This window comes from Echeneis naucrates, chromosome 11, assembly GCF_900963305.1.
Source record: "Echeneis naucrates chromosome 11, fEcheNa1.1, whole genome shotgun sequence".
Classification (NCBI taxonomy): domain Eukaryota; kingdom Metazoa; phylum Chordata; class Actinopteri; order Carangiformes; family Echeneidae; genus Echeneis; species Echeneis naucrates.
In genome coordinates, this window is record NC_042521.1 from 5,541,836 (window position 1) to 5,567,367 (window position 25,532).

Sequence of the window (25,532 nt, forward strand, 5' to 3'; positions counted from 1 at the left end):
ATTATTAAGAATTATATGCACAAAGTGCATATAACTGTTGCCTCACTGTTGCCTCACAACAATAAGATAATCTGTGGAAATAAAATAAACCAAAATCATGTTGATGTTCAAATTTGTCCTTTATTGAGGATTTGACAACATTTGACACTTTTTCATTTGCAGACCAAATACTGTAGAAATGTGGGAAAATATCAAAAAGGTTATTTCTGTTTGAGTTTTAAAAAAGTGTTCATATCCACATTAAACATTTTCAAGAAGACTTAACAGAGAACATCCCTTACATCCTTAATTTATAGTTACTCTAGGTAATTTAATTTGTGCAAGTATACATTAAACAAGTAATGCAACAATATTAAAATAATACCCCAAATTGAACAAAAATAAACTGTAAAAAATAATCTGCTCTTGATATTTTCCCTTTTTTCATCTGGTTAAACACTGAGGAAACACTTGTCGTTCTCTTTTTATATCCCAGATATTTAAATTTTGTCCTTTTTTTTTTTTAGAGAAACATCTGGAAGTACAACAGGCAACAATAAACATCCAAAAGAATGCAAACAGTTAAGAGAAACAAGTCCCTCTTCCAGTGGAGGCAAAGAAACATACGGGTTGCTCAAACGCCTGAGATATCGGAATGCGATGGGAGGTATAGAGAGCCAAGTAAAATAATTTGGTGGACAAGTAAACACTAATATATCACTGCCACTCTAACTCCTCCTCATCATCTTTAGTAACCGTCACTAAAGGCGGCGTTTCATAGCACTTCGGTAATGGACATGTCACAATGAGGCATTAGGGGAAATTTTAAGGCTACTGAAGCGACAGAATACAGCTCCAAAGCACTGCATGATAATGATAAACATGATATTCACAATCAGACATGCCCACTAAAGAACAAGAGGAAACTATAATCCCCCCCACCCCTGGATTAAAAAATGGAAGGATAAAAATATATAAATTACTGCATCACAAGATGAGCAGGGCAGTGAGTCTGTACATGAAGAGGACAGAACGTTGCTCAGGCACTGTTGCGTTGTGCTGCATGGTTTGTTTGTTTGTTTGTTTTTTTGAGGTATGTCTGAGCTGTGAGCAAACCGACACAGACACACACACTCACTCACGCACGAGTATCCTGTATGTATGTGGGGCCTGGATTTTAAAGTAATAAATAACCATAAACCTTTTTGCACATTTTCAGACAGCCATGGAAGACATCCACGAAAGCTGACAGAAAATTGACACAGCAATTTTGCTTACTATCAACAACTAGATCTCATCAGGTTTATCACGTTTGAGTTTGAGACTTCATGCATTATAAGTCTGTAGCATATAGGTTTTTAAATCAACAAGTCACATTATGGATATTGCAAATTTTGGGGGATTGATATCTTTAGTACTCATTATTTGATCTTTTTTTTTTTTTTTATCTGAATCAGATTAAATGAAACCAAACCAAATTGCTGGAGTGCTCCTGTAATGTCTGCTTGCTTTCATAAAATAGGTTCTGATAGTTTGTACCTTGTGAAAACCTTGTGTTGAATCTTGTGAGAAAGCAACAACAACAAAAAAAGGATTAATAAAGTAAAATAGTCTAATGAGGCAGCCACTGCTAGTCTCATGTCTGCACAGTAAATATGAATCTACAGTCAATAGATAGTTATCTTAGGTTAGCATAAAAACAGGGGCAAACAGCTAGCTTGACACTGTGAAAAGGTAAAACTCAACAACAAAAAATTGCTAATACATTATATCTTGTGGATCCATGCAATAATTAAAAAGTCTTTTTCTGTGGCATCATATCCATTCTGCAGACACAAGAGTGGCATAAAAATCAAATCTTGACAATGCTGTCTGATTTTCAAATGATCACTGAAAAGTGTGGAAAGATACTACACAGTGTTTTAGAGGCAGAGTTTCACACACTGTGGAAGTTAAGAGCTTATAAAACTGCAAAAAGTGTGCATCTATGTGTGTGTGTGTGTGTGTGTGCTGAGTTTTGAGCTACACCAGCCATTTCTCCATGCACATGTGGAACACAGTCTCATTGGAGTGCCACCAGACATGTTCCACACCGGGAACAGTGCAGATGATCAGATCCCCGCGAGCCGCCAGCGTCTTCAGACCAAAAACATCTTTCAAGAACAACTGGAACAAGAGAAAAGAGGCATGCATCTGTGCTCAGTGAATCTACTGCAGGAGATTTAACAATCTGATGACGTGCTGAATTTCAGTTCTTCTGTATGAGGGAACTTATTTGTCAAAAAGCCTTTATTTTTGATGTCTTATGTTAAGATTCATTTTCTCGTTCCACTACTGTAATGGTGTTACTGGTGTCTTAGACGCTAATGTTTAGTTGGCAATGAGACAACAAATAACTAAAATTAATCCAAATCAACGAAACAGACTAAAATCTGCGTTGTATGTGTGTCTGTTGTGTAATTTACACTCACATCTTGCTGCTGCATCTCAACAACAGTCTCATTGTCATCATAGAATCCAAACTGACTGTAAAGTAAGAGATATAATGTGTGAGCATCACATGAGAGTCATCAGATCCTCCATGCAGAAAATGTTGCTCGAGAGTAAAAAGAGAACAGAACAGTTTCTGTTTCAGAGGGAATATTACACATCATATTAACCGAGTATTTTTAAGAAACAACACAAAACAGAGATTTATCTCACCTCGACTGCCATGGAGTGATGACCCCGTCATCTGGTCCACCAATCAGCACCAGCTTTTTGATTTTGAGGAAGTTTTTCTTCCACTCTGAGAAATAAATATATGATAATTACACTCAAAGTTGCATCTGGGCTGACCCTCAAACATATAATGAGAAAACTGTCTTTGCTTTTATGTGTTGTGTACATTAGGGAGATTAGCACCACTATAACTTGGCTGAATCAGCTATTAATAGTTCATGTTTGAAATGTATCCATGGATGTCCAAACAGCTATCACTGGATCACTGTGCCACTTATTTTCAGGCCAGTCCTGCAGTCGTTTCTGTGTCTTCATCATTTGTCAGTGGATACTGACATTAATATGTCGAAATCAAGCTTTCGAGATTTTATTTTCTTATATACCTGATGATCATTTAAATTGTTTTGAAACTTTTTACTACCATCTGTTATTTTATGTCATGGTAATAATTCATCTTATCCAATGGTATGACAGAAATTTCAACGAATTTCCTTCCAAGCGATGAAATGAAAATGAGATGCATATTTTAGAAAATAACTTTTTCCGTTGTCCAGCTCTTTACAGAAGTTATTTGGAGGTGGAGCACATGAAGTTGTTGGATGTTGTGATTTGAACATTTATTAGAAACACAGTCTTCTCCTACTTTTTCACGAGGCTGAAATTAGTCACAGTGACATTGAACTGACACTTGACAGTTACATATGTTGACCTTATTAACTATTACAAACGAAGAATGTGCTGACCTGTTGCATTTGGATTGGGTCTCTCGCTGTTGAGCAGAGCCAAATAATCACTGCTGTTCATGTACAGGTCTCTGTGGTGGGGGTCTGGAAGAGGCGAGAGGATAAACAAACATTGTGTAACTTCTTGGTGTTTGAGCAACTTCACGGTTAGCAACGTGTTTGGACCTGAACAAAACAGCACCGTGCGTAATTAATGTGAATTTCATGGTCCACAAGTTCTCATTGTTTGTGTACTGTAAGCAAATTCTCACCATTCCAGTAGTTGCAGATGGAAATCCTCTGACCTATCCCAGTGTAGCAGATGTGGTAGAGGTTGGACTTGACAAACTGAGGAAAAATGTACTTTAAGTAGTCTGTGTCTGCGAGAGAGAAGGAGTTGGAGGAGACGGAGAGAAGACAACAGCAATGAACTTGTTAAACGAGCAATAATTTTTTGGTCACATGGGTGAAGCAGAAACAAGCTGACAGATCAACTTTTACTTTCTTACATTTCTATTATCTGTCCTTTGGAGCCATGTTTGAGTGCAACGTGATATATCTAAGGCTGCTATCCACTCTATTTCAGCTCTGTTTTTGGTCTTTGCCCTTTGACCATTGTAATTACAGCAAAAAAATTAAATATTGACGACATTTTGTGCTGCAGGGGCAGTTGAACCCACCTCCATATTGCCCAGCCTGAGGTGAGGACAGAGAGATGAAGGAGTGGACATTGTGGTCACACAGCGTGGAGAGGATTCCTCGGCAAACAAGCCCACCTGTAAAAACAAAGAATATTCCCCATCAGATGTTACTGGTCATCGCGATCCCAGCGACAACGCAATAAACTGCTGTGTTTTACCCCATAGTGAGAATTTTATTGCATTGACTTTAATTGGGTCAGTAAAACCTGAAAATATAAAATGAACAAATCACGCAAAAACAGAGAAAAATACTACCCAAGCCAGAAACTTTTTGATAAGTCAAGAAGATGTTTCAGCTCTCATTATGAAGACACTTCAGTGTAACAGTTTTTTTACAAATGATTTCTAATTTATAAAAATGTGAAGAAGAAAAAAATGGTAAGAAAAGTCCAAAGTTCCTGACAGAAAATCACGTGGTCTTTGGTCAATTACTGGTGAAAATTGCTCATGAGTAATTTACTGTACATGTGTACATCAGTGTGGATATTTCTTCCCCCTTGGAACATTTTGAATTTTAAGTTGCTGGCTGGGAATTTCCAACTCCTGACTGAAGCAAAAATGTGCCATAAAATAATCTATCCAACAAATAAAACAGCAAGCAACTCAGAGAAATTTTGTTTTAAATGTGGGAGTGGAGCTTTTACAACTTAAAGATGAGAGACCAAGGTAGGTTTCTTTTTTTCTTTTTTTACAAGAATGACATAACTAAATCACACACAAAAACAGTTGTATAATCTTAAAAAAAAAAAAAAAAACAATCATGTGCTTGTTGTGTTATTTCACCTGAACAAATGCACTCACAGACCTTGAGAGTAGCAAATAAAGTTAACTCCATCTGCTGCGTTTTGCATTATAGGGTAAATAGCTGCTTTGAATCCTTCCACCTGCTTCCACATGGGCTCCAGACTGGCACTCCTGTCGAACAGGTCGATGACCGTCACATTTGTTCCAGGATGAGACTGCAGGTGAGAGCAGATGATAGGCGTATTTAATTAAGCTTGTAGGGTGTGACTGAGTAGTGTTAAACAGATACTGCAATCAACAAGCTAACTTCGGCATTAGGACTACAGCTAACCTCTCAGCTAAATGCCTCTGTTATCAAGGATCCTTCCGGAAATTTGTTTTCTAAGTGATCAGAATGTTCTTTAAATATTAATGATTCATTTGTCAGTTTGATGGAAAAGCAGGAGCACAAGCTAACTGAAACAAAAGAGAGTGAAGTCCGTATTTCCGGTTATGACTTTCTAATAAAGCGGTCATTAAAAAGAGGAACTGAGTCTCAGATTAACCTTATCAACCTTATTGTACCCCCCACACAAACTTCCCTTTTTATATCCTCCTAAGTCTGTAAAGTTGTGAGAAGTTTGGAGGAAAGAAAAAGGCACAAGCAGGAAGGGGCACATTTCACACATTTTCTTCATGCTGCAGATACGTATGACTTCACTGAATAAAACCTGCACAGTGTGATTCTCACAACTATATCGCTCCAAAAAGAACAGATGCAAGATTAATTGCCTATTTTTAAATATACCAGATATATTGCCCTGTTGAAAAGTAAGCAGTATTTAGTTCTTTTAGCCGTATAAGTAGCATTACCCCGGTGTAGAAAAACTTCTATTGTAAAAGGGCCAAAATTCAAAGTTTTACTGACATCCAAAAGTATAAGCAAGCACCCTGAAATCAGCGTTTACAGAACAGGCATTTTCAGATGAAAATATCATTACTGAAGAATAATTCACCTTTAATTATTATGAATTATTAGTACAGGATTTCCTTTTCTGTGCCCTTTTGAGAGAAAGTAGAGCTGCAACAGTTGCTCAACAGAGAAATATGAATATATGAAACTAATATAATCTTCAGTTATGCTTCCCGCTTTTTTTGTGTGTGTGTTTAACTTCATATTTTACTGAAGGTATTGCTTTTATTTTTATTTTTATTTATTTTAATTTTAATTTTAGCAAGGGAAACCTACATGACAATGTACTGACTCTGGCATTGTAATAAAACCAGTTTCAGTCCAGGCTGCACAGAGCATGTTCAGGTCGATAACATGTGCTGATATAAGCTGTAAGGCCTGTATTATATACTCATTACATTATACATTTATGTAACAATCATCTCCCGGAATAAAACCACTGCTCGTTGTGCCCTACTCACCTCGTTTATGAACCGCAGTAAATTTTTAAAATCCCCCGAGCTGTCGAACAAACCGTGAACAATTATCACCGGCCTGTATCCGACCACCGCAGCCCAGAGACACGCACCGAGCAGCGGGAGCAGCAGCCCGGCCGCCCCGCTGCTCCTCCTCCGGCTTGACACTGCAGAACCGAAGCCCTTCATTGTTAACTCCAAGATAACAAATAAAAATAAAACCTACAAAAATGTGCTACACAAGAATATTCTAACAAAATAACAACAACAATAAAAACAATAAATTAAAAGTAATTAAAGTAAAAACATAAAGTCTGGCTGCTGAGCTAACGCCGTGCCTTCTTCCTCGGCTCCATCTTTTTTGGTTTTTCTTTTTTTTTTTTTTTCAGCTGCAGTAAAATATGAGCTGACAGACAAAGATGATTTCGTTTTTACACACAGAGACAGAAAGCACTCTGTGTTTTCCTTCTTCAGTGACACATGAGCTCACACACCGGCCAGCTGCTCAGCTGTTTCTGCGGCTGTTTGTTTGTTCCGGTTTTAAATACAACCCGGTGGCGTCATATCCGGTTCGCTTCGTCCAATCAGCATGAAGCATGGGCTTTTATTCTTCCCAAGGGAACTAAGAGAAAACTCTTAAGTCAAAATGCTGAGTGATATCACTGTATTTGTGTTTAAAAAAAAAAAAATTCCCACTTCTTGTTTTTCAAAGCTGGTCAGTTCTCAGCCAGCAGCTTGTTCTGGGTATGACTGTGGTTGCTTTCCTGCTGCAGAACCATTGCAGACTCCTTTTTCTACTGTTTGTTGTGTCCTCCACCCTGCATCTTGTGACCCTAATTTTAAGACTCATTGTTTTAGTTCGGTCTTCTATCCAATTCATTCTATCAGCACAACGAAAACATTTGGCGATTATTTATTATTTCATCACAATTATTTCCATTAGCAATAGCTGTGACAATTACTTTCTGCAAAAACAGATGTGACTATCCAGTGCGTAAAATATGATTTGTGTTGCCACAAATACAACATGTGGTCTCCTGGTACCTGGAGTGGTTCCCCGCTGCACCCTGGTTTTTATTGTTACTGTATGCAGAACATCTTGTGGTTTCCTGCATGGGGGATTTAACTCAGCTGATTTCCACAGGTACACCATAACAAAGTCAAACACACAACTGCAAGCTGTTTGTACTTATATCCCCACCTCTTTCTCATACGGAGAACATTTAAATTGGAAATCATGTGATAAAAGGCTTTATAAACCAATCCTGTGGGCTGACAGCAGAACACCCAGATAAGGGGTCTAAGCCTCTTCGCACTCAGTTCAACACAGTGAATACAACAACATCATCACCAACTGAGCTCAGAGAAAAAAAACCATCTCTCTGCACTGTCACCAATAATAACCAGCTTTCCAGCCTTTGGTCCTTTTCAAACAGATTTGTTGACCTCCTAGACCATTATCCTTTGTCAATTAATTCTGATGACAATGCAACACATGAAATATAGTAATTTCCTCTTGAGCCAACAAAACATGCTACCAATCATCATGTGATTTGTAAAAGCAGTGCAGTCACTTTGGTTTGTTCTGATTAATGCTGGAGTGTCAGGTTGGTTTCTACTTAGTTTTACTTTCATTAGACATACTATTCAAGACAAGCGCATCCACTGACTCACTTAGGAAAAAGTACCATCCATGTCAAGAACAAGTCCCATGAAGAAACCAAATTGAACCAAAGTACAATGTTCTGTCCCGGCTGTGTGCGAGTGGGTTTATCCTGTTGGACATAGAAAGGGAACAGCTCTACACAGCAGGCTGCAGCAGCTCCTGCAACTGATACAAGGTTTCCTTCAGAGTGACGGCCAATGTCTCTGCATTGGTTTCCTCGCAGCAGTTGAAGGCGGTGATAGAGAAGTGGACATGGTCTGCCTGGGGGTTGTAACAAATGGCATAACCGTCAGGAACAAGAGGCCCGAAGCACATGACACTGTCTGTGTTTGCAGGCACCTGAAGGGACAAGAGACAATATCATATAACCAACAATTTGAACTACTGCATCAGTGTTGGCTGGTGGTGTAATTGTGTGTGTAGGATATATTACACAGCTGAGACCATAGTGTGAAAAGTTTGAAAAAGGTGGACAAGAGTTAACTGTGTAATTCACCAGCTAAAGGAAGAACATCATGACACAGCAGCTACAAGACAAAATGTGATATACAAAAGCAGAAAAATTATAAGAGGCCGTAAAAAGAACATGAGTATCAGCTTTGAGGAACATAATTCAAGTTACATCGAGACGAAAAAAGCCACAGGTCTGACTCACACCACATGGAAAAATGACCAGCTTGATCACTGGAAACTACTAAAAGACATTAAGACCGTAAATGTGCCATATTAAGATAACACCACATGCTGCAAAACAGCAGGGGAACTCTTGATAGTAAAAATTCTTTCATATGATTGCTGCAGCATACGAGAGAGGGAGAGAGATAGAGAGAGAGGGAAAAAAAAAAAAAATCATACTTCTTCTTGTGCGACAGGATTTGAAGGACCTCCTGCAAATGAATAAAGACAACTGGTATCAAACAGGAACACACCTGCCCTGTTCGGAGTTTCCAGTGTGTTGCCAGCCCATATGCTGTGTCCATGAAGATTTTGGGAATGCTCAATCCTTCCTCAATGGCCTGCAGCTTGAGCCCAAGCAAGTGATGGTCAATGCCATGACCTTTGAGTGCCTGCACATAACAGGAAGACAAAATATATAAGAACAGTGTCTAATAGTTAAAAATGGACAGAAGCTATGAGATTGTTCACCTGGTGTTTACCTGAGCAGTCAGAGCTGCGTAGGCATCAACAGCTTCTCTGAACAGTTGAAGCTTTGCCTCCCGCTACAACACAAAAATACAACACAGTATAATCCAACCAGCATCGCATTTCCCAAAAATGAAATCACACAAATCCGAATAAAATCTGTGTAATGATTCCCGGCCAGCATTGCGACTCTCACCGATACAGATGGATTGTCGAAGGCCTGTATGAACCGGAGTGTCTGATTCATTGGGGAGCGGATATATTCTGTCCTTCCTCCTCGAAACATCCTCTGGGAGGCGATGTCACAAGCCGGACAGACATCATTGTGAACTCTGTGGAAAAGAAGAACAAAAAGAACAAAAATTATCTGGTAATCTACCGCAAATTCCAGCACAAACTACGAAGAAAACAGAGTATCATGTGACCGACCTGTAATAGGCAAGCTGCAGGGCAACCTGGATGAAGGAGTTTGGACTCAGGTTGTGCTTCTTTGGAAGTTCTTTGCCAAACTCCGTGAAGTTGAACACGTTGACGTCAAGGTCATTGATCAATCTGAGTAAAATGTAAAGTGTCAATCTGTGTTTCTAAATTTAAGGCACCCTCATTAGCTTTATCCAGAGATTGTGGTCATATCTCACAGTCTTTTACAGAAAATCAACTTAGGTCTCAGGTGTCATCAAATCTAAGTACAGATATTCGGTCACGTGATGACAAGTAGTTATAGAGCAGCGATTCAAGTATAATGACACCTGAGTCCATTTGTAAAATTAGAAGATGTTTGTTAGATGTTTGTATCTGATGTGATGCTATAATCAGAAACAATAACTTAAGGGACACAACTGACTATGATGTCTTTGTGTTTGGGTTGTGGTCAGGAAATTAAGACCAAAATAGCTTGTGATGGATGCGAAGAAGGCAGTGGAACCAGGGAGAGCTTTGTTTGGGTCAAGGTTACATTAACTAAGAGGAGATAAATGTGTTTCCACTCTGCAGCGTTAGATTTGAAAAGTAAACATTCAGCTTACACTAAGTAGTGAGGGACTTCTCTTATCATGACATACTTAACTTAATGTTCACTCGACTCACCTTATACAGGAGGGTCAGTGAGGAGACTGAGGACTTACATGTCAAGGTTCTGCTTGGCGTGTTCGATGTCCCTCTTGATTTCTCGGTCTATGTGGAAGTAAAGCTTCTTGGGCATCGGCAGAGGGACCAGTGGCGCTCTCTTTGGGTCTGGTTTCTCACTGCAGCCAAGAAAACACAGTAAGTGTACATGAGCATATCAGATGTAAAGCATAAACAAAGCTCTTCTCTACTCTCTTCTCATAAGCATAAACACCACAAAATATCAGAATGGGTTGACATCTGACTTTATTAACTCTCTGTCTCACCAGTAGTCCAAGATATGATCCAGCAGTGTTGCTATGGGTGGTCCCTCAGCTGTGGCTTGTTCATACAGGATACCCCATGAGCCGTCCTCACCCACCACAAACTGTGTGAAACAAACACAGACAGGCATTAATCAGATAGTTATATAATCCAACCTTTCCTGGTCACCTGTGTTTCTTTTTGCTGCCCACCTGCAGCGTTTTGTCAAACCAACGGTTGCCACTGTTGGAGAACGTCCCACCTCCGTGCAGAATCTGAGCCGCTTTACGACTTGCATACCTGTCAATCAAAGTTGGAACAAACAGGAACATAACAAGAAAAATATATATTAACTGGTCACAAAAACCAAATTTAGATGTCTGAGAGTCACATCTATTTTTTTCTTAAATATCAAGCTGATAATTGAGCTACTGTTTAAATAAATTTATTAGCAAAAAGGCCAAATATTTGTTGGTTTGCTTTCCTCCAGAGGATTCGCCATATTACTAGGCTGAATAATTTGGGTCCTGGAATATGAATTGATTTTTAAAATTCAATTTAAAAGATAAGTGTTATTAAAATTTTTCACCAAACAACCTATTGATCATTTCCTTTTAAAAATGTATTAAAAATGAAACATTAGCTTCAGCCTTATTCGCAAAAAGAAATGTGCAACATTGTTCAGATATAAAACTGCCAGCGAGTAGCAACAAGGATGACATTTCAAACCAAAGAAGTGACAATTGTTCATTGTTGCACAAGCTCATCTCAACACATGACAAAGTTATATCTAAATACAAAGAGGATTACCTAAAATATTTAGCAAACACAGAAATATCTGAGTGTGTGTTACTAGACAGAGGATGGGACAAAGTTGTGTTAGTGTGAGTGTGCATGTGTGCATACTTCTCATCTGATATCCTCATCACTGGAGAATCCAGGCACACGGAGAAAAGTCCCGTCTCTATCAGCCGCACTGATTCTTTGTTTAGTTTATCTGAGATACAAACCAGAGAGAGAGAGACAAAAAAACAAAAAAAACAAACACTGAGCATTGAAGCATGTCCACACTTAAATTTAGTGTCATATCTGTGACAAAGCTGTCACTGTGCAAGCACAGAGCAAAGACAGACCAAAGCATATCATGAGTTTGACATTGATTTTTTTTAACTGGAATTGGTTTCCAAGATCCACTTTGCGCCAGTACTGTATAGGAGAAACGCTTCAGACATTTAAAACTTCCTCGTGACAGATACTCAATAAAGTTATCAAGGCGATCAATCACTGAGCTTCTTTATTTTGTTTTAAAATCAAGCAGATAATCTGCTAACTGATGGCATTTGTTCTAAATGTTTTGATTATATTCTCTTTTGTTGTACTGTATGCCCTGTATATCTTTGTTCATACTGCAAAACAAACAAATAAATAAACGCAGTGCAGATGCCCACCTCTCAGCAGGCGGTTGTAGGCCTGTCCCCAGGTGTGGCGATGCTCGCTGGTCAGGATGCCCATCGGCTCCTTGTCGGTCTTCCAGGACTGAGACCTGATCCTGAGCAGCTGACTGTGGATCTGACTCTCTGTCATCCGAGAGCCGTCACTGTTGTAAACCTCCAGCTGGAAGAACTGGGGACAAGAAGACGTCAGCAGACGCCAGACAGTATTTAAAGTGGCCGGTTTAAACTGATCTAAGTGCAAATGCTTCAGTTTCACACAGAAATTCAATCATTAATTCTTATGATGTGATTCAGAGACTGAATCTGGAGATTGTGTATGTTAGTTTAGTTAGTTTATATTAGTTCCAAATGTACCAAATCAAAACAAGGGTGTCAATTTAAAGTGTTTTTTGGGATTACATAAATGGAACATTGTTTAAATCACAAATTTAACATTAAATATCCACCAGGCTAAAGACTAAGGGGACTCAGATCAGATTTGATTTGTCTACCAGAGTCTCTAATCTCACAGGATGACCTTCTGCAAAACCCTGTCATTCTTTTGAGCGCACGTGACTCCTGTTTAAAAAGCTTGGAGATATTGTAATGACTTTAAAACTCTAGGTGTGACTGCACAAGACCTGACATGACTATGACATGCTACGTCTTATAACCTGCAATCCATCATGGTGATACAAGTTGCTGAGTCAACAAGTAAGCAAAAGAGGAAATATAACTCTGACGCCGTCACCCACCTGGTAGTTCCTTACAACTGTGATGTGTGTCGGTGAGCGACGGGAGCGGCCATGGCGTGAGATATAGTCGTGTTTGGGACCGGGGATCCTGCAGGAGGAGAAGAGGAGCGGGTAGAGCTCCATGCACAGCGGCTTCCCCCGCATGTACTCTACAGGCAGCTGGCCACTGACAGGGACAAGGAGACAAACATGTCTGTTAGTTTATTTAGAAACAGTGCTTATTTCCCTGGACACAAGCTTTCATTTGTCTGTCTTCATACTTTGAACAAATCACAGTTCAAAATGCAGCAATCCTTTTTTTCCCCCAATTCAGCAACTGCTCTGACATAAATTATTGCGTTTTAAGGTTGCATGAGGCCAAAGATAGCTCTGACATTAAAAGCAGAGCCAGAGGCTTGTAGCCTGCAAAAATTTTAGGCACTTCAGACGTTAAGTTTACTATCCATCATCATCAGGATCCTGATAAGACACAAACTCATTCTGCAGCGGGAGAATGATCCCCAACATACAACCAGACAACAGAGGGAAACCTTCCTGGAAGTTCAAAAAATGTCTGAGTGCTATGGCAGTCCTCTTACTTTTGTTTAGTTTTACTTTAATCACAAACATATCAGCCTATAAAAGACATTAATTAAATAAATTTCACCTAGTAAATGTGCCTATGTGGTATGTTTTAAAAGGATTAAACTAAGTCTGAACAATTATAGCTAGTATTTCATGCAGGTCTGGATCTAACTGTTTCTACCACAGTGGTGTTTATGCAGTGCACAGTTGACTTTGCAAAGATCCTGTTACAAAGTTAGCCAACAAATTTAGATTAACTTCATACAGCAGAGAAATATGAGCTGAGCCCTGTAGAGGGAAAGGCACTGATCTAAAATAGAACCCAGTGAGAGAGACTGACAACAGATTGAAATAACAACAGAGGATTAATATGGAATCCGAACAAAGGCTGAGTTCAGTGCTGCAAAATCAGTTCATAAGTCATCACCTCCTCTCAAACAGATAATTATTAACAGCTAATAAATGAGGGAATCTGTGAATATCCAGAACTAGAGCATCAAGTGATATTTTCATAGTCATAGTTTATCTGGATGCAGCTCAGTCATATAATGAAACCTTGCCTGTTTATTTTGGCTTTGAAGTCCAGAACTGCTGCTATCAGTTTTGATGCAAACCTGAAAGGAGAAGCACATGCTGTGGTCAGTGTTTCATTATGTAACACAGTCATTGAGATTTCCTGTTATGGAATCAAAGTAATAAAAAATGGTTTGTCTTTGGTTGTCTTACCCAGACAACCAGATGTTAACATTTACAATAATAGATTTTTTTTAATGGTTGCAGTTATATTTGGCAGGTTAATAGTCTTAGCTCTCATATACAAAAAAACAAAAACAAAAAACAAAGTGTGTTCATCCAGATCATTGTAAGAATGGCCAAGTGGCTCCAGTCCAAGCATGACTGTTGACACCAAGACAAAAAAAAAAGCTAACACAGTTTGTGCCTGCCATTGCTGTCACACTCAACTTAAAATGTCTCAGTGTTTTGAGAGATTCAAAACAAATTCATCAACTCGTCCAATAGTATGAGTCAACAGAACCTCTGCCTTGTCTTGCAATATGTGATTCAAATTTCCTGAATATGCCCCTTTAGTCAGATCTGCACCAAAATTTAATGGATTCTTTCCAGACCTATTCACCCAGGCCCCGGTACAAATTAAGTTAACAAGACTGACAAACAAAACGAACACAAAAGGTACACCAGCCATCAGAGAACAACGATTGAATGACCTAGATCTGCCCAAAACATGTAATGGGATCATCCCCGGCCTGTGTCCCTTTTCTGCACCAAGTTAAGTGCAGTTCAAATGAGTGACCTTGAGGAAAAATAAACAATAAAAACACATTCCCCTTTGACGATTTAAACGATCTTACGAAGTGTAAAAACTGACATGACTGACCAACTTCTGGTGTTTACTCTGCTGTGTCATAATGTCAGCACATGTTGACTCACACTAGCTGGCTCCTCCAGTCATTGTAATCTCTCCTCGGCAGAGAGATGGCCGGGTTCGAGTGCACAGGGAGAGGCTGTCTGCTCTCCAAGTAGGCCCACTGCACCCACCAGTCTGAGATCTACAGCGGAGAGAACACACACACGAATGTTCATGCCACTTTATGACACAGCAGCAAGGTAAAGTTTTGGAAACAGAGCTCACATTTACATGGGAAATGCCTTCAAAATCAACAAACAGCTTTACACAGGAAGTTGTGTTTTGTGTCCCATTTTATTTATTTTCAGTGTAAATTTAGGTTTTTAGCCAAATGTGCATGTCTAAATGTGTATTTTAACATTATCAACAGGTGTAGGTGATACACTGTTATTACATGAAAAAAAAAACAACAACAACAAAAAAAACGCCATTAATGCATTTTGTCTAGTTTGGTCAGTTCTGATAAGATGAGATAAAAATCAACAGACTGAATCCATTAATCCAAAAGCTTATTTCACAGCTAAATTCGTCTGCATTATCTGAATGTTTTCAAACTATCGAAAACACATACCACTAATTTATAATATTTTGGTGCACAAAGTGTTTTGTCCCTCTCCACCACCTGCCACTCTTCCCACACTGATATTTAGGAGACACAAACCCAGTTCTTGGTGTGTCGGGCTCTCCTCTCTAGCCCCTCCTGCAGCTTTGCACCCAGGCCGCCCGGCCTGCCGAACTCCTGCACCATCCTGCGGGTGTGGCTCAGCTCCTCGGGGGGCAGTAAGGGCTCCAGGGCCCTCAGGTAGCCCTGCAAGGTAAGGGCCAGCGGGGGCACCGGCTGGGAGGGCACAGAGGAGAAGCAACACACATCCTGTCTCTGTGAAACCTGCTGGGGGGGGGGGGAGAGAAGGAGAGGTTTAAACAATTCTGCAAAAGTGTGTGAAATACATTCACCCAATGTTAAATGCAAAAGGCCAAAGTGTAATTATACTGTTGGAACAGGAACAGCAGGAAAAAGGCTGGGCACGACCAGGGCGTCTCAAAAATAGGAAGTGTGAAAGGCAGGAGCTGAGCAGCAGGCAACACACTTAGTGAGATTGTGTGTCAGACAAAGTCCCCAACTCGACTCACCCGACAGAGCCAGACTCTGCAGGCTGCTGGCTGAATCCTCCCGAAAATCATCTTTCCTTCAGCCGCAGAGACACTCCGCCTCACATCTGTGTCCCAGCAGGCAGCTTTCAGTTAGCAGCTTTTAACTTTAGCACACTTTCCAGCAGGTCAGACCGTGAAAACGAAGCCGAGCCTTCCTCCTCGTCCTCCTCCACCTTCTTCTTCTTCTTCTTCTTCTTCTTCTCCACGCCGGCTCCGGACTCCAGCCTTCATCGCTCGGTGGATCCTAGTTTGAAGACATTTCGGGTTTTGGTTTGCTTCAGACTGTGTGCATGCTAAGCTTCACGTACAGACGAACACGCAAACCACACAAACGCGCGCACGTGCACGCGCGCAAGCTCGCACACGTGTTGACGTAAAAAAAAAAAAAAAAAAAAAAAATTTCCGTAAACAGCTACGTGACAGAAAACCACCCGCCCCCTTGCGCGGGCCCGTCGCCGCCGCCTCTGTCCACGTGGCGTCGCTGTTTCACGTCCGGGTGATGTCACGTGACTCCTTAAAGTAAAAGCTGCGGGTCACTTTTTTACTTTTTTCAAACTTTGTTAAGATAAAAACTAAAAAAAAGAACACCAATATGATTTATATATATATAGTCATCATATATATATATGAATCAAGAGTAAGTGAATTAAAAATACTATTTCTTCTCGATGCTAAATAAAAAAAAATAAAAAAAAATAATGAAAGTAGACACTGCAGAAATGAGGCCACAAAATAAAGCAGATAAATTTTTGTGAAGCATCAAACCTTCTGCACATTCTACGCAAATTCAAAATGAGTATTGACTCTTGTTCAATAAATTGTTGTTGAATATTAATTTACTATCCAACACCTCTGTTTATTTCTTTTCTGCCAGATCTTGTGGAAATAATTTGAAATTTAAATATTTTTAAAACTGCCTTGGATTATAGCAACAAAAAACAGTAGACATGTTTGTTTCTTTCAGCAGTATTTATTTGAGCCAACTTCTTCAACTGTCATAGAAAAAAGATATTTTCAAATAATTTGCATAATATACATCTTCTTTTACCAATTAAAATATTAATTTACAAACAAGAAATACTTTGAATAGATTATATTATATATGCAATACCACCAGAGGTCAGATAGCAGCTGTAATATGACATGTAAGTTACTCTTGTTATTGAATTATGTATAATATAAACTCTTCTTCCTCTCAGAGACTCATACAACTCTCCACTTCCGCATGATAGAAATAATACCCATGCACATAAACTGATCTGTTACCAGACCTGCTTTTGTGAATGGCAAGGCTCAAAGAAACCTCACACATTGCACCGAAATTAGTTCCTGCACTGTTCAACACAATACCCGCTGAGAGATGGTTTTTCCTGAAAGGCTTCAGACAGGAAAATTCAAATAGCTACATGAACTGATCTTACATATCATCTGTATGGGCAAATTCAGCAGGCACATGAAACCAGATGATATGAACGTCACTCTTCAGTGCTGAAGCAGTGCTGACTTAAATTTAGAAAGTAATTAACTTACAAGACACTGTCAAACACATTAACTAGATAATAATAATTAAAAAAAAACTTATTAGTTTAATTATATTGCATAGACAAGTGATCCTTCATCACCCAACAGTGGACACCTGAGGGTTCTTTATAACAGTTTTACAATATGTACCATTTTTATACATTCACATTTGTCCATCGGTTTCCCTGAAAATAAACGATTTTAAGATTTTCCTCAGTAAACACGATTATGTCTCTTTTAAAACTGCACAAATGAAAACTGAACCGTACAATCCCTCAACAACAATCATTCATTCTGACGCTAGATAACACAAAACACCACAAGGATTACAAAACACTCACTTAAACATTCAAGTCAATTATTCAAATGAAACAAAACATCACACAATATCGTTCAATAAAATGTTGGTGAGCGCATCACAATGGGCAATTTTGGCGGAGATGACTGGCTTCTATGCGCAAGACTCGTCTGGAAGACAGAGAGGTGCAGATGGAAGGTAAACCGAAGTGTATGTAGGATTTTTTTTTTTCATTTTATTTTATATATTTAGAGCTGATTTACTCACATACGTCTACAGTGACATTTACAGCTTTGTGAGAACCACAAACGCAAAAATTGTACCATTCCATGTCCTCTCCAACTGTCATTCTTTTGGTTTTTGTTGCGTTTTAAACCAATGTTACATAGATTTCTGACATTATATATTATTTACTATAGTGAGATTGTATTATTGTCTTGATAATCTAAATTAATTTCAACAAGATGACCGAGCTGACATAACTCCTGTTATTCAGTGTTTTGTTCCAAAAATAATTTGCAAATGCTTTAGAAACACCAGCTGATTATGTAAATACTGATTGTGTGCAAACATAGTTTCTTCTTAGCAACAAAAAGGATTCTGCCAACCAGTTAACTGTCATTTAGCATAATAGTATGCTAACTTGCAACTAGTCCAGAGATCTTTTCAGACATTTGATGAAATCTGTTTTAGACTGAACATACTGATAGCTTGGACACATTTCCTCCCCTTCAGAAACTATTTTTGAATGATGTACAGTCCTGACTTCCAAAGAAAGGAGGTGATGATACAAATGTACGTCTTGGATAACCCTGCTAAATGAAAGCTATTAGTTAAATGTCCTGGTTATGAGACAGTACATTTTTTTAAGACTGTTGATTTTATAAATGTATAGGGTGGATTTAACAGTTGTCACGATCTTCATAATGAAGAAACAAGTGACCAGTTTCTCTGGAGTGGCTCATTTATGTGTTTTTAATAGAGCTGTATGGCACAAAGAAATGAGCTCCATTAAATTTTGGATGCACATGTTATATTTTATAGAATTAATTCATGATTATTTTTTGTCTTTTCATGGAATTTTAAGTAAAATACAAAATATTGACATTTTTTATTTGTTAGTAAAGGTCTAAGCAACCCAGCACTGTTCTGTGGCGACTGAGTTCTTGGACTGAGAAAAGTCCAGACCAATGGAAAGTGTCACTGGAGAGTTTGTCAAACATGCTGAAAAACAAAACACTCTCACTACACGTTATGTCTTTTCAGAAGAGGGTGACATTGACCCATTCTCACACTTTGTCCTGCTGCAGTCCCAACGTTACTTGTGCTTTTAGACACGACGGCTCCTCCTTCACCTTCAGCTTCCTCCTCCTTCACCTCCTCTGCCTGCTGCCTTCCCAGGTCATGAGGGTAGGGGGTACACACCAGCATAGCGGTCTCTGATGGATACTCACACACTTGCTCTAACTGGTCTTCATCGAAACACACCTTCACCTGTGAACACAAAGAGAGGGAGGCCTTCTTTTACTTACAATCATGGTTAAATTCAGTTTTTTTTTTATTTGATTCTACAATTATAACGTTCGGTTTCGTTGTCAAATGTGCTAGCTTCCAAAAATTTTTTAATTGGGGTGCTGGTGGCATAATGGGAGTAGTGTGTCCCCCCGTGACACATTAGCAAATAATCAGGTTAAGGAATGATCAAAATTCTAAAAGCTAAAAAAAAGTTACAGGAGTTCATTCCTCCGTTTATATGGCTGCATGCAAACAGCAAGGGAAACTACAAAAAGTCAGTTACCTGCAGGATATTTGCTGCCCCTAATGATTTTTCCACTGACATGTGCTTACATGGTCAAACAAAACAGACTGGAGGTATTGAGTCATGTTTGCACGCTCTCTGATAGTATAGTGCTGTCTGACAGCATGAGATTTAACACGGCAGAAATACTTCCTCGCTGAGAGTGCTTACCGATTGAAAAACTTTTACTCATGGAAGTATATAAGTCATCAGTTTAGCAGAAACAGGAACAAGTTTGATTTAAGCTGGAAGCGTCGAAAAGCCAAATGAGGCCTGTAGCGTTGAGCTCCTCTTCTCCTGATATATGCTTGTGTGGAGTTAGTTTACTCAAAGGTCAGCATGGCGTAAACAGACAGCGGGCCGAGCAGCACATACACATTGTGTCTTATCATAACAGCAGCTTAACCCTGAGACCTAGACCTGAATAGTAGTAAACACACCCAGAGCTGCAGACATGAGCTGGATGGGACCTGAAACATGTAGACACCAGACTGCACACGCTGAACAAGTTACCGCTGCTTCACCCTGTGACTGTAGGTGTCTGCAGAGGAGTGCAGATAATAGCTCTGCATTAAGAGAGGCTGGGCAAATCATGCAAAGGCACAGGAGGCTAATCCTCCCTCCCTGAACCTGATTAACCCAGGACGCACAGCAGGGGCACCGGGTGAGAGACAGAACGGAAACAGTTGGAAAAATAAGAACCAGGAGCGAAGTTTTAAGTTATACTCCATCACACATCACAGATTCAGATATTTTGGAGAAATTATTTTTAACTTTTTACTTGTTTTTTTTTGTTGTTTTTAGAAGTGCATATGTGAATATTAAAAAAAAAAAAAAAAAGCATTCCAACAAAACCTACAATATGAATTTATATTTAATTGAATGATTTTCAGAAAAATATTTGGTGGATCATCCCATTTTTGCATAGACAACCATTGCAATTTTAGCTTCAGGTGTTGAGAGAAGAGGCACTCGTTTCAAAACTTTAAGAGCACATGTATGACGAGAAACCCGGAGAGGAGGAGGAACACGGTGAGGATCAAGCAGGTCACTCCCACCGCAGTGACATGATGGCGTGGTTCAGAGGGGGGAGCAAAGGTGGCCTGACGTCAGACTGAAGGCTGATGGTGTGAGAGCAACAGGTGGTCAGAGAATCACAAAGTGGTCACTCACTGCAGCTAAAGACGGCTGTACTTATTGTCGGAGAAAGGCGGAGAATTACCTGACTGTGTTCCAAGATGTGACGCTTAGGACTACTCAAAATGTCTGCTTATTTCTTTAGAAGTCACACCAATTGGAGAACTGTAACCTAAAGAATTTAATTTACAGAGAATTTTCAGGGAAGGACCTCAAATCCATCTCCACCCATTTCTCTTTCATTTTGCTGATTACTGTAGTCAAGTCTTTTGAAACAGGTGATCCGGTAATAAAACAGCTTAGTGTCTGAGTTTAAAAAAGGGTAGCACATCACTTCTGTGTGTTAATCTGGCTTCTTGTTTGGAAGAAGTGAAAAGCTGTAAAAGAGGAAGTGAGCAAAAACAGCTTCTGGTAAACTAAGTAGCACGCATTCACTCCTCTTTAATCATCTCAATGTGCCTGTCAGACAGAGTTATTTTTCTCTGTCCTTCCTCCCCCCAGCTCTTTGTTGGCATGTTAGCCCACCATCCAGTTTTTCCTCACATCTCTCAGTCTTCTTTCTCTTTCCATTTCACCCACGTCAGACTAAAGAGTTGGCGGCCGGCTGTCAGAAACACTCAGCTGTACAGTGGAAGGTCAATGTGGTAAAATCTGTTTGCCAAGGCTCCAGTTTAACAAACCAAACCCCTGCTAGGAAACTGCCGAGAAGATACAAAGAGTGATTTGTCTGACAGGCAGAAAGGGCTGACTCAACAGAAATGTCCGAATTGATGCGAGGGAACAAGGAAGCAGTTGGCAACAAATTTAGAAGCAGACTTAAGGGAAATTACCAAAGTTTAATAAGCTGCAGTAAAACAAAACTGAACCAAGAGCAATGGTTGTGTTTAAATAGACAAACAGGTGCAGTGAAGCTCATAAACACCACCCTGTGTGTCAGTTGAAGTCAAAGTTAAAACCCCGGTCTTCCCTTTATTACATAAGAGATCCCTCTATTGCTTCAGGAAAAGTAAAAAAAAAGAGAAGATGCCAAGTACTAATGTACACCTTGACTCCGGTGACATTAATTTGTAAGTTCACTTGACACTGCTCGGACTAAAACACTTGTATGTAACCCACGTAATGAGAGGTAGGCAATATTCAGAAAAGAAAAAAGATGTAGGACGGATCCGGCTGCGTGTCATTGTGGTTTCCTACTCGCCTTTTCTGTCTCCACTGATGTCTGCAGTGCGACTGCTAACTGTCTCTTTCTGCAAAAACTGAGGAGGGATATGAAACATGTTCCAAAAAAAAAAAAAAAATGGCTGCAATTGTCTGATGCAAAAGCCTGTGATACAAAGCAAGTGTGTTTTTGTATATCAGCATCGGCGTCTTTATGTGTAAGTGTGTCGTCATCAGAGGATAAAAATCAAAAGTCTGCCAAGAATTAGACTGCAGAAGCAAATGGCAAGGTGGATCACTCCGGGATTTTATGGCTAAGAATCAAGATGTCGTGCTTGATAAGGCTCTAACAGGTTTAGGCCAGTCTTTGTGATCACAGTTCTCAATCTAAAGGGATGTTCTCCGAGCGAGAGGGGATTCTGCCTGGTGACAAGGGGCCATCGGGGCAGGAGGCGACTTAAGGTGACACCCTCTGGCCCACCTTGGGTAAATTTGAGGAAAGGAGGAGTGACAATTCTTTTGAAATTGATTCAATTTCACTGAAAATATTTTGAAATCTTAAGTTTCCCAATGTTTGTACAAATGACTTAGGACGTAAAGATTCCTTTGCTTATCATTACAAAGCCAACAAGGCTGTTCTTTTGATTGTGTCTGAGAGCAGCTAACAAAACAGACAATACATTTCCCACTCACCTTTTTTGGAGTTCCTCCTTTTTTGACCAGACAGGACTTCTCCAGATTTTGATATCCACCAATCACCTCAATCTCCTCCACTGTTGGGTACTTCTTCTTTGGTGGTTCGGTCACAGCTGTGGTTGTCTGGGGCTGCTGCGATGGGGCCTTAGAGGAAGTTGACCCTGCTGATGCAGCCCCCGTCGAAGATCCCATCGCTTCTCCTGCAGCGTGCCTTTTTGGGTTGATTGTGATGGTAGCACCTCTCTTCACATTGCCTCCAGACGCACTCTTGATGGAGAAAAGTGGGGGCGATGGGGTGGGTGACTGAGAGACACTGGGAGACGGAGCAGGAGATGGGGAACTTCGTGAGGAGGCTGGGGTTGGGGCATCATGGGAGGGTTTCGGAGAATTGTCCGGGGATTGGTTCTTGAGGAATGAGGGGTTGACGGTGATAGTTTGTTTGACCTGAGATGTTGGAGAAGAAACACGATGAGGCGACATTTTGTAGTTTGATTCTGGCTGATCCTTCTCCCGGGTCTTGACATCGTCCTTTATCTGGTTCTTTAACACTCCTCTTGGGCTTTGCTGCCTTTTTGTGTCTTTGTCCCGCAGAGGAGTTTTTGGCGATGCACTAGACTTCAGCACTTCCTGCTCTTTCAGCTGAAACTGCTCTATTTGTCGTTGTATTGTCTGAACCCCGCTATCACCTGTTGACGCTTTGCTGTCCCCCTGCTGTGCATTTGATATAATGGGCTTCACTTTAACAAGCTGCACAGATGAAACATCTACAGTCCTCTCCTTCAGACACAAACCTGACCTCGAGCCAACAGTTTCCAGGTTGTAGATCCGGCTCATGGCTGCAAGGGAGTTTGGATGAGGGGGTGAAGAGGATAGGGATTCTGTGGGCTCAAGAGATGATGTCAATTCCTCTACCTCCTCCTCCAACAGCTCCTTTCCTTCCTCTTCCTCCCTCTCTCCTTCGATGGTCTCTTGTTGGCCTCTGTGGCACTTCAGCTGTTCTTCCACATGTTTCTGGAGGTCGTCCTCATCCTCAGATATCTGAGAGCCGTCCGCAGTGGATTCAGAGGGAGCAGTTGTGTACTCGATTGTTACTTCTTCTCCTCTGACCGCTTGTGAGTGTGATACAGAAACAGGAAGCTGAGGGCAGGTTTTCAAAATGTCGACTTCCTGCGTGACGTCAGACCCAGCCATGGATGTCTGCTCTGCTGTGTCTTCCTGTCCTCGCTCAGCTTCAGCCGCCCTCTGCACATGAGCTGCAGCTTCGCGTTCTGTTTCACTTCCCCTCTCCTCATACCTGTCCCCAGCTGTCTGAGCGTCACCGATCCCTGCAGCCTCTCGGTCCTGCGTTTCTCTTTGCCCTGACCTCTCCAGCTCTTTTTGTCTTATTTTCTCTCGCAGGGACTCGATGCGGCTCAGGGGTTTCCCGATCCTCCAGCTGTCCCTCCTCTTGACCCCTTGTCCTCCTTCCCAGTCTTGCGTCTTGTCGCTTTGACCTACAGCCTTTTTGCTTTCCACCATTTCTTCTGCAACATAAAACACAGTCCTGGGGATCTGAATCTCCAGGGGACCTGAAGAGATTCCCAAAGATGCAATCCTTTTTGGAGATCTGGGTGTAGCGTCACAAGTGAGGCTCTCTGATGTGGCATCGCTGTAATGTTGTCCCTCCTGTTTGCCCTCTTTTGTCAGTTCATGGGGCGTCTTAAAAGCCCTTTCTCCTTTCTCATTGCTGTATACAGTTGTGTCTCCAACTTGCTCTATTTTACTTATAAGCTCCTCTGTGTGCTGGGACAGGACTGAGTGTGTTAGGTATGGCCCTTGTGGTGTGGTACCACTCCAGTCTGGCCCTTTGTGGGGGTCTCTGGCCCTTTCTGTGACTGCACACAGTAGACTGGAGCACTCTGTGAAAGCTGATTCATGTCTGTAGTGACTCTCAGCAGTGAGACAGGCACTCGCCGTATCTGCTGACGCAGCCAGCACATAATTCTGCTGAGCTTCATGGAGGATTGTGCTTTCAAATCCATCTTCTCTCTGAAAATCTGACACCTTTTTGTCACTAACTTGTGCCTCAGCTTCAGAATCTTTCTCCACCCTCAACTCCCCTTCCAGACTTTTCTCTGCTATCGCTCTCTTCACTTCTCTTTCAGCTCTTGCTTTCCCATCTTGCCTGATCGGCACTCTCCTAGCAAATGATATCCCCACTGTATTTTTGACAGACGCAACAGTGAACCCCTCATCTCCATCAGCATCATCTGCCTGCTCTGCAGCCCTTTTATCGACAGGCTCGAGTCTCTTGACCTCACTCCTGTTTTCCACGGAGATTCTCCGCAGATGCCTCCCCTTTTCATCCTCATTTTTAACATATCCATCTCTGCGCTTCCCAAACCTGTCTTCATCAAACAGTGGAGCACAGCCTAGTTTGATCTTTGCGGTGCTGTCCTTTCCTAAACCTGCGAGATCTACCCATGGTGCCACGCTCTTGTTTGAATGTATCTTCTCCCGTAGTTTTCCCTCATAACACCATTCGTCATCTAAACCGTTCTCCTTGGTACAGATGACTCGATCAGAGAAGCTCAATGAGCGCCTTGGCACACTTTTCAGCAGCATATTCCTCTCGTCTGCTTTCCTCTCCTCAGATTGTTGCTCATCTTCATCTCCTGAGAATTTCCGCCTCCCATGGCGGAGGAAGTTATCAGAGCTTTTGGACCGAGATGGGGGCTTAGGGTGCTCTCCGAATTTACTCAGCAGCTGGCTGACCCTCCCTCCTCTTTCAACAAACACATCATCCAAAGTGTCCTTCCTGTCTTCTTTAATAACTGTAGCCTGTCCCCACGGTCTTTCTTTCTCCTTGATGGGCTCTTTCTCTTTTTCTTTTAGCCAGGATATGTCTGTTCGGAGTTCCCTGCCAAGACTCTCCCTCCTTACATCCATGCTAGACTTCATGTCTCCATCATCTCTAGCTTTTCCTCCTGTATTCCTCTCTTCGGGGTTCACAGGGGGTTTAATGATCAGAACCTCAGACGCCCGGATCTCAGTGACGCTCCCGCCGCTGGCCAGGATCTCCCTCAGGTCCATCTTCATTGCTCTCTTCCCCTGTTGGTCCTCCTCAGGCCTCTCCCTTTCTGCCTCCCTCCATCTCCCCCTCC

General features: G+C 40.9%; 2 protein-coding genes across 3 annotated transcripts; both read right to left on the bottom strand.

Moving 5' to 3' along the window:
• Positions 1 to 215: 215 nt before the first annotated feature.
• Positions 216 to 6,833, bottom strand: ppt2b (palmitoyl-protein thioesterase 2b). Its single transcript, XM_029514189.1, has 8 exons — positions 6,281 to 6,833; positions 4,929 to 5,082; positions 4,103 to 4,198; positions 3,695 to 3,802; positions 3,444 to 3,527; positions 2,683 to 2,767; positions 2,451 to 2,505; positions 216 to 2,145 (listed from the first exon to the last, which is right to left on the bottom strand). The coding sequence occupies exons 1-8, from the start codon at positions 6,461 to 6,463 to the stop codon at positions 2,002 to 2,004; spliced, it is 909 nt and encodes a 302-aa protein (XP_029370049.1). The 5' UTR covers positions 6,464 to 6,833; the 3' UTR covers positions 216 to 2,001.
• Positions 6,834 to 6,961: 128 nt separating this feature from the next.
• Positions 6,962 to 16,130, bottom strand: cratb (carnitine O-acetyltransferase b). Of its 2 annotated transcripts, none has more exons than XM_029514188.1 (15): positions 15,761 to 16,130; positions 15,291 to 15,515; positions 14,653 to 14,771; positions 13,764 to 13,817; positions 12,640 to 12,805; positions 11,900 to 12,074; positions 11,358 to 11,448; positions 10,664 to 10,751; positions 10,475 to 10,575; positions 10,208 to 10,327; positions 9,513 to 9,635; positions 9,280 to 9,415; positions 9,098 to 9,160; positions 8,870 to 9,007; positions 6,962 to 8,279 (listed from the first exon to the last, which is right to left on the bottom strand). In XM_029514188.1, exons 1-15 carry the CDS (start codon positions 15,809 to 15,811, stop codon positions 8,076 to 8,078), a joined length of 1,854 nt encoding a protein of 617 aa, XP_029370048.1. In that variant the 5' UTR covers positions 15,812 to 16,130; the 3' UTR covers positions 6,962 to 8,075. The 2 variants fall into 2 exon arrangements, with proteins under 2 accessions (XP_029370048.1, XP_029370047.1); XM_029514187.1 differs by having other exon boundaries at positions 6,963 to 8,279; positions 15,291 to 15,518; positions 15,761 to 16,129.
• Positions 16,131 to 25,532: the final 9,402 nt, after the last annotated feature.

What these genes read in the sequence shown, in the direction of transcription:
- ppt2b (XM_029514189.1), bottom strand. Translation starts at nt 6,463, where the DNA reads ATGAAGGGCTTCGGTTCTGCAGTGTCAAGCCGGAGGAGGAGCAGCGGG. An exon ending in TACTGCGGTTCATAAACGAG is followed by an intron (nt 5,083 to 6,280) that starts GTGAGTAGGGCA and finishes TCTCACCTGCAG; the next exon opens with TCTCATCCTGGAACAAATGT. An exon ending in TTGAGATGCAGCAGCAAGAT is followed by an intron (nt 2,146 to 2,450) that starts GTGAGTGTAAAT and finishes CTCTTGTTCCAG; the next exon opens with TTGTTCTTGAAAGATGTTTT.
- cratb (XM_029514187.1), bottom strand. Translation starts at nt 15,811, where the DNA reads ATGATTTTCGGGAGGATTCAGCCAGCAGCCTGCAGAGTCTGGCTCTGT. An exon ending in GACTGGAGGAGCCAGCTAGT is followed by an intron (nt 13,818 to 14,652) that starts GTGAGTCAACAT and finishes TTCTCCTTTCAG; the next exon opens with GTTTGCATCAAAACTGATAG. An exon ending in ATGAGGATATCAGATGAGAA is followed by an intron (nt 10,752 to 11,357) that starts GTATGCACACAT and finishes TTTGATTGACAG; the next exon opens with GTATGCAAGTCGTAAAGCGG.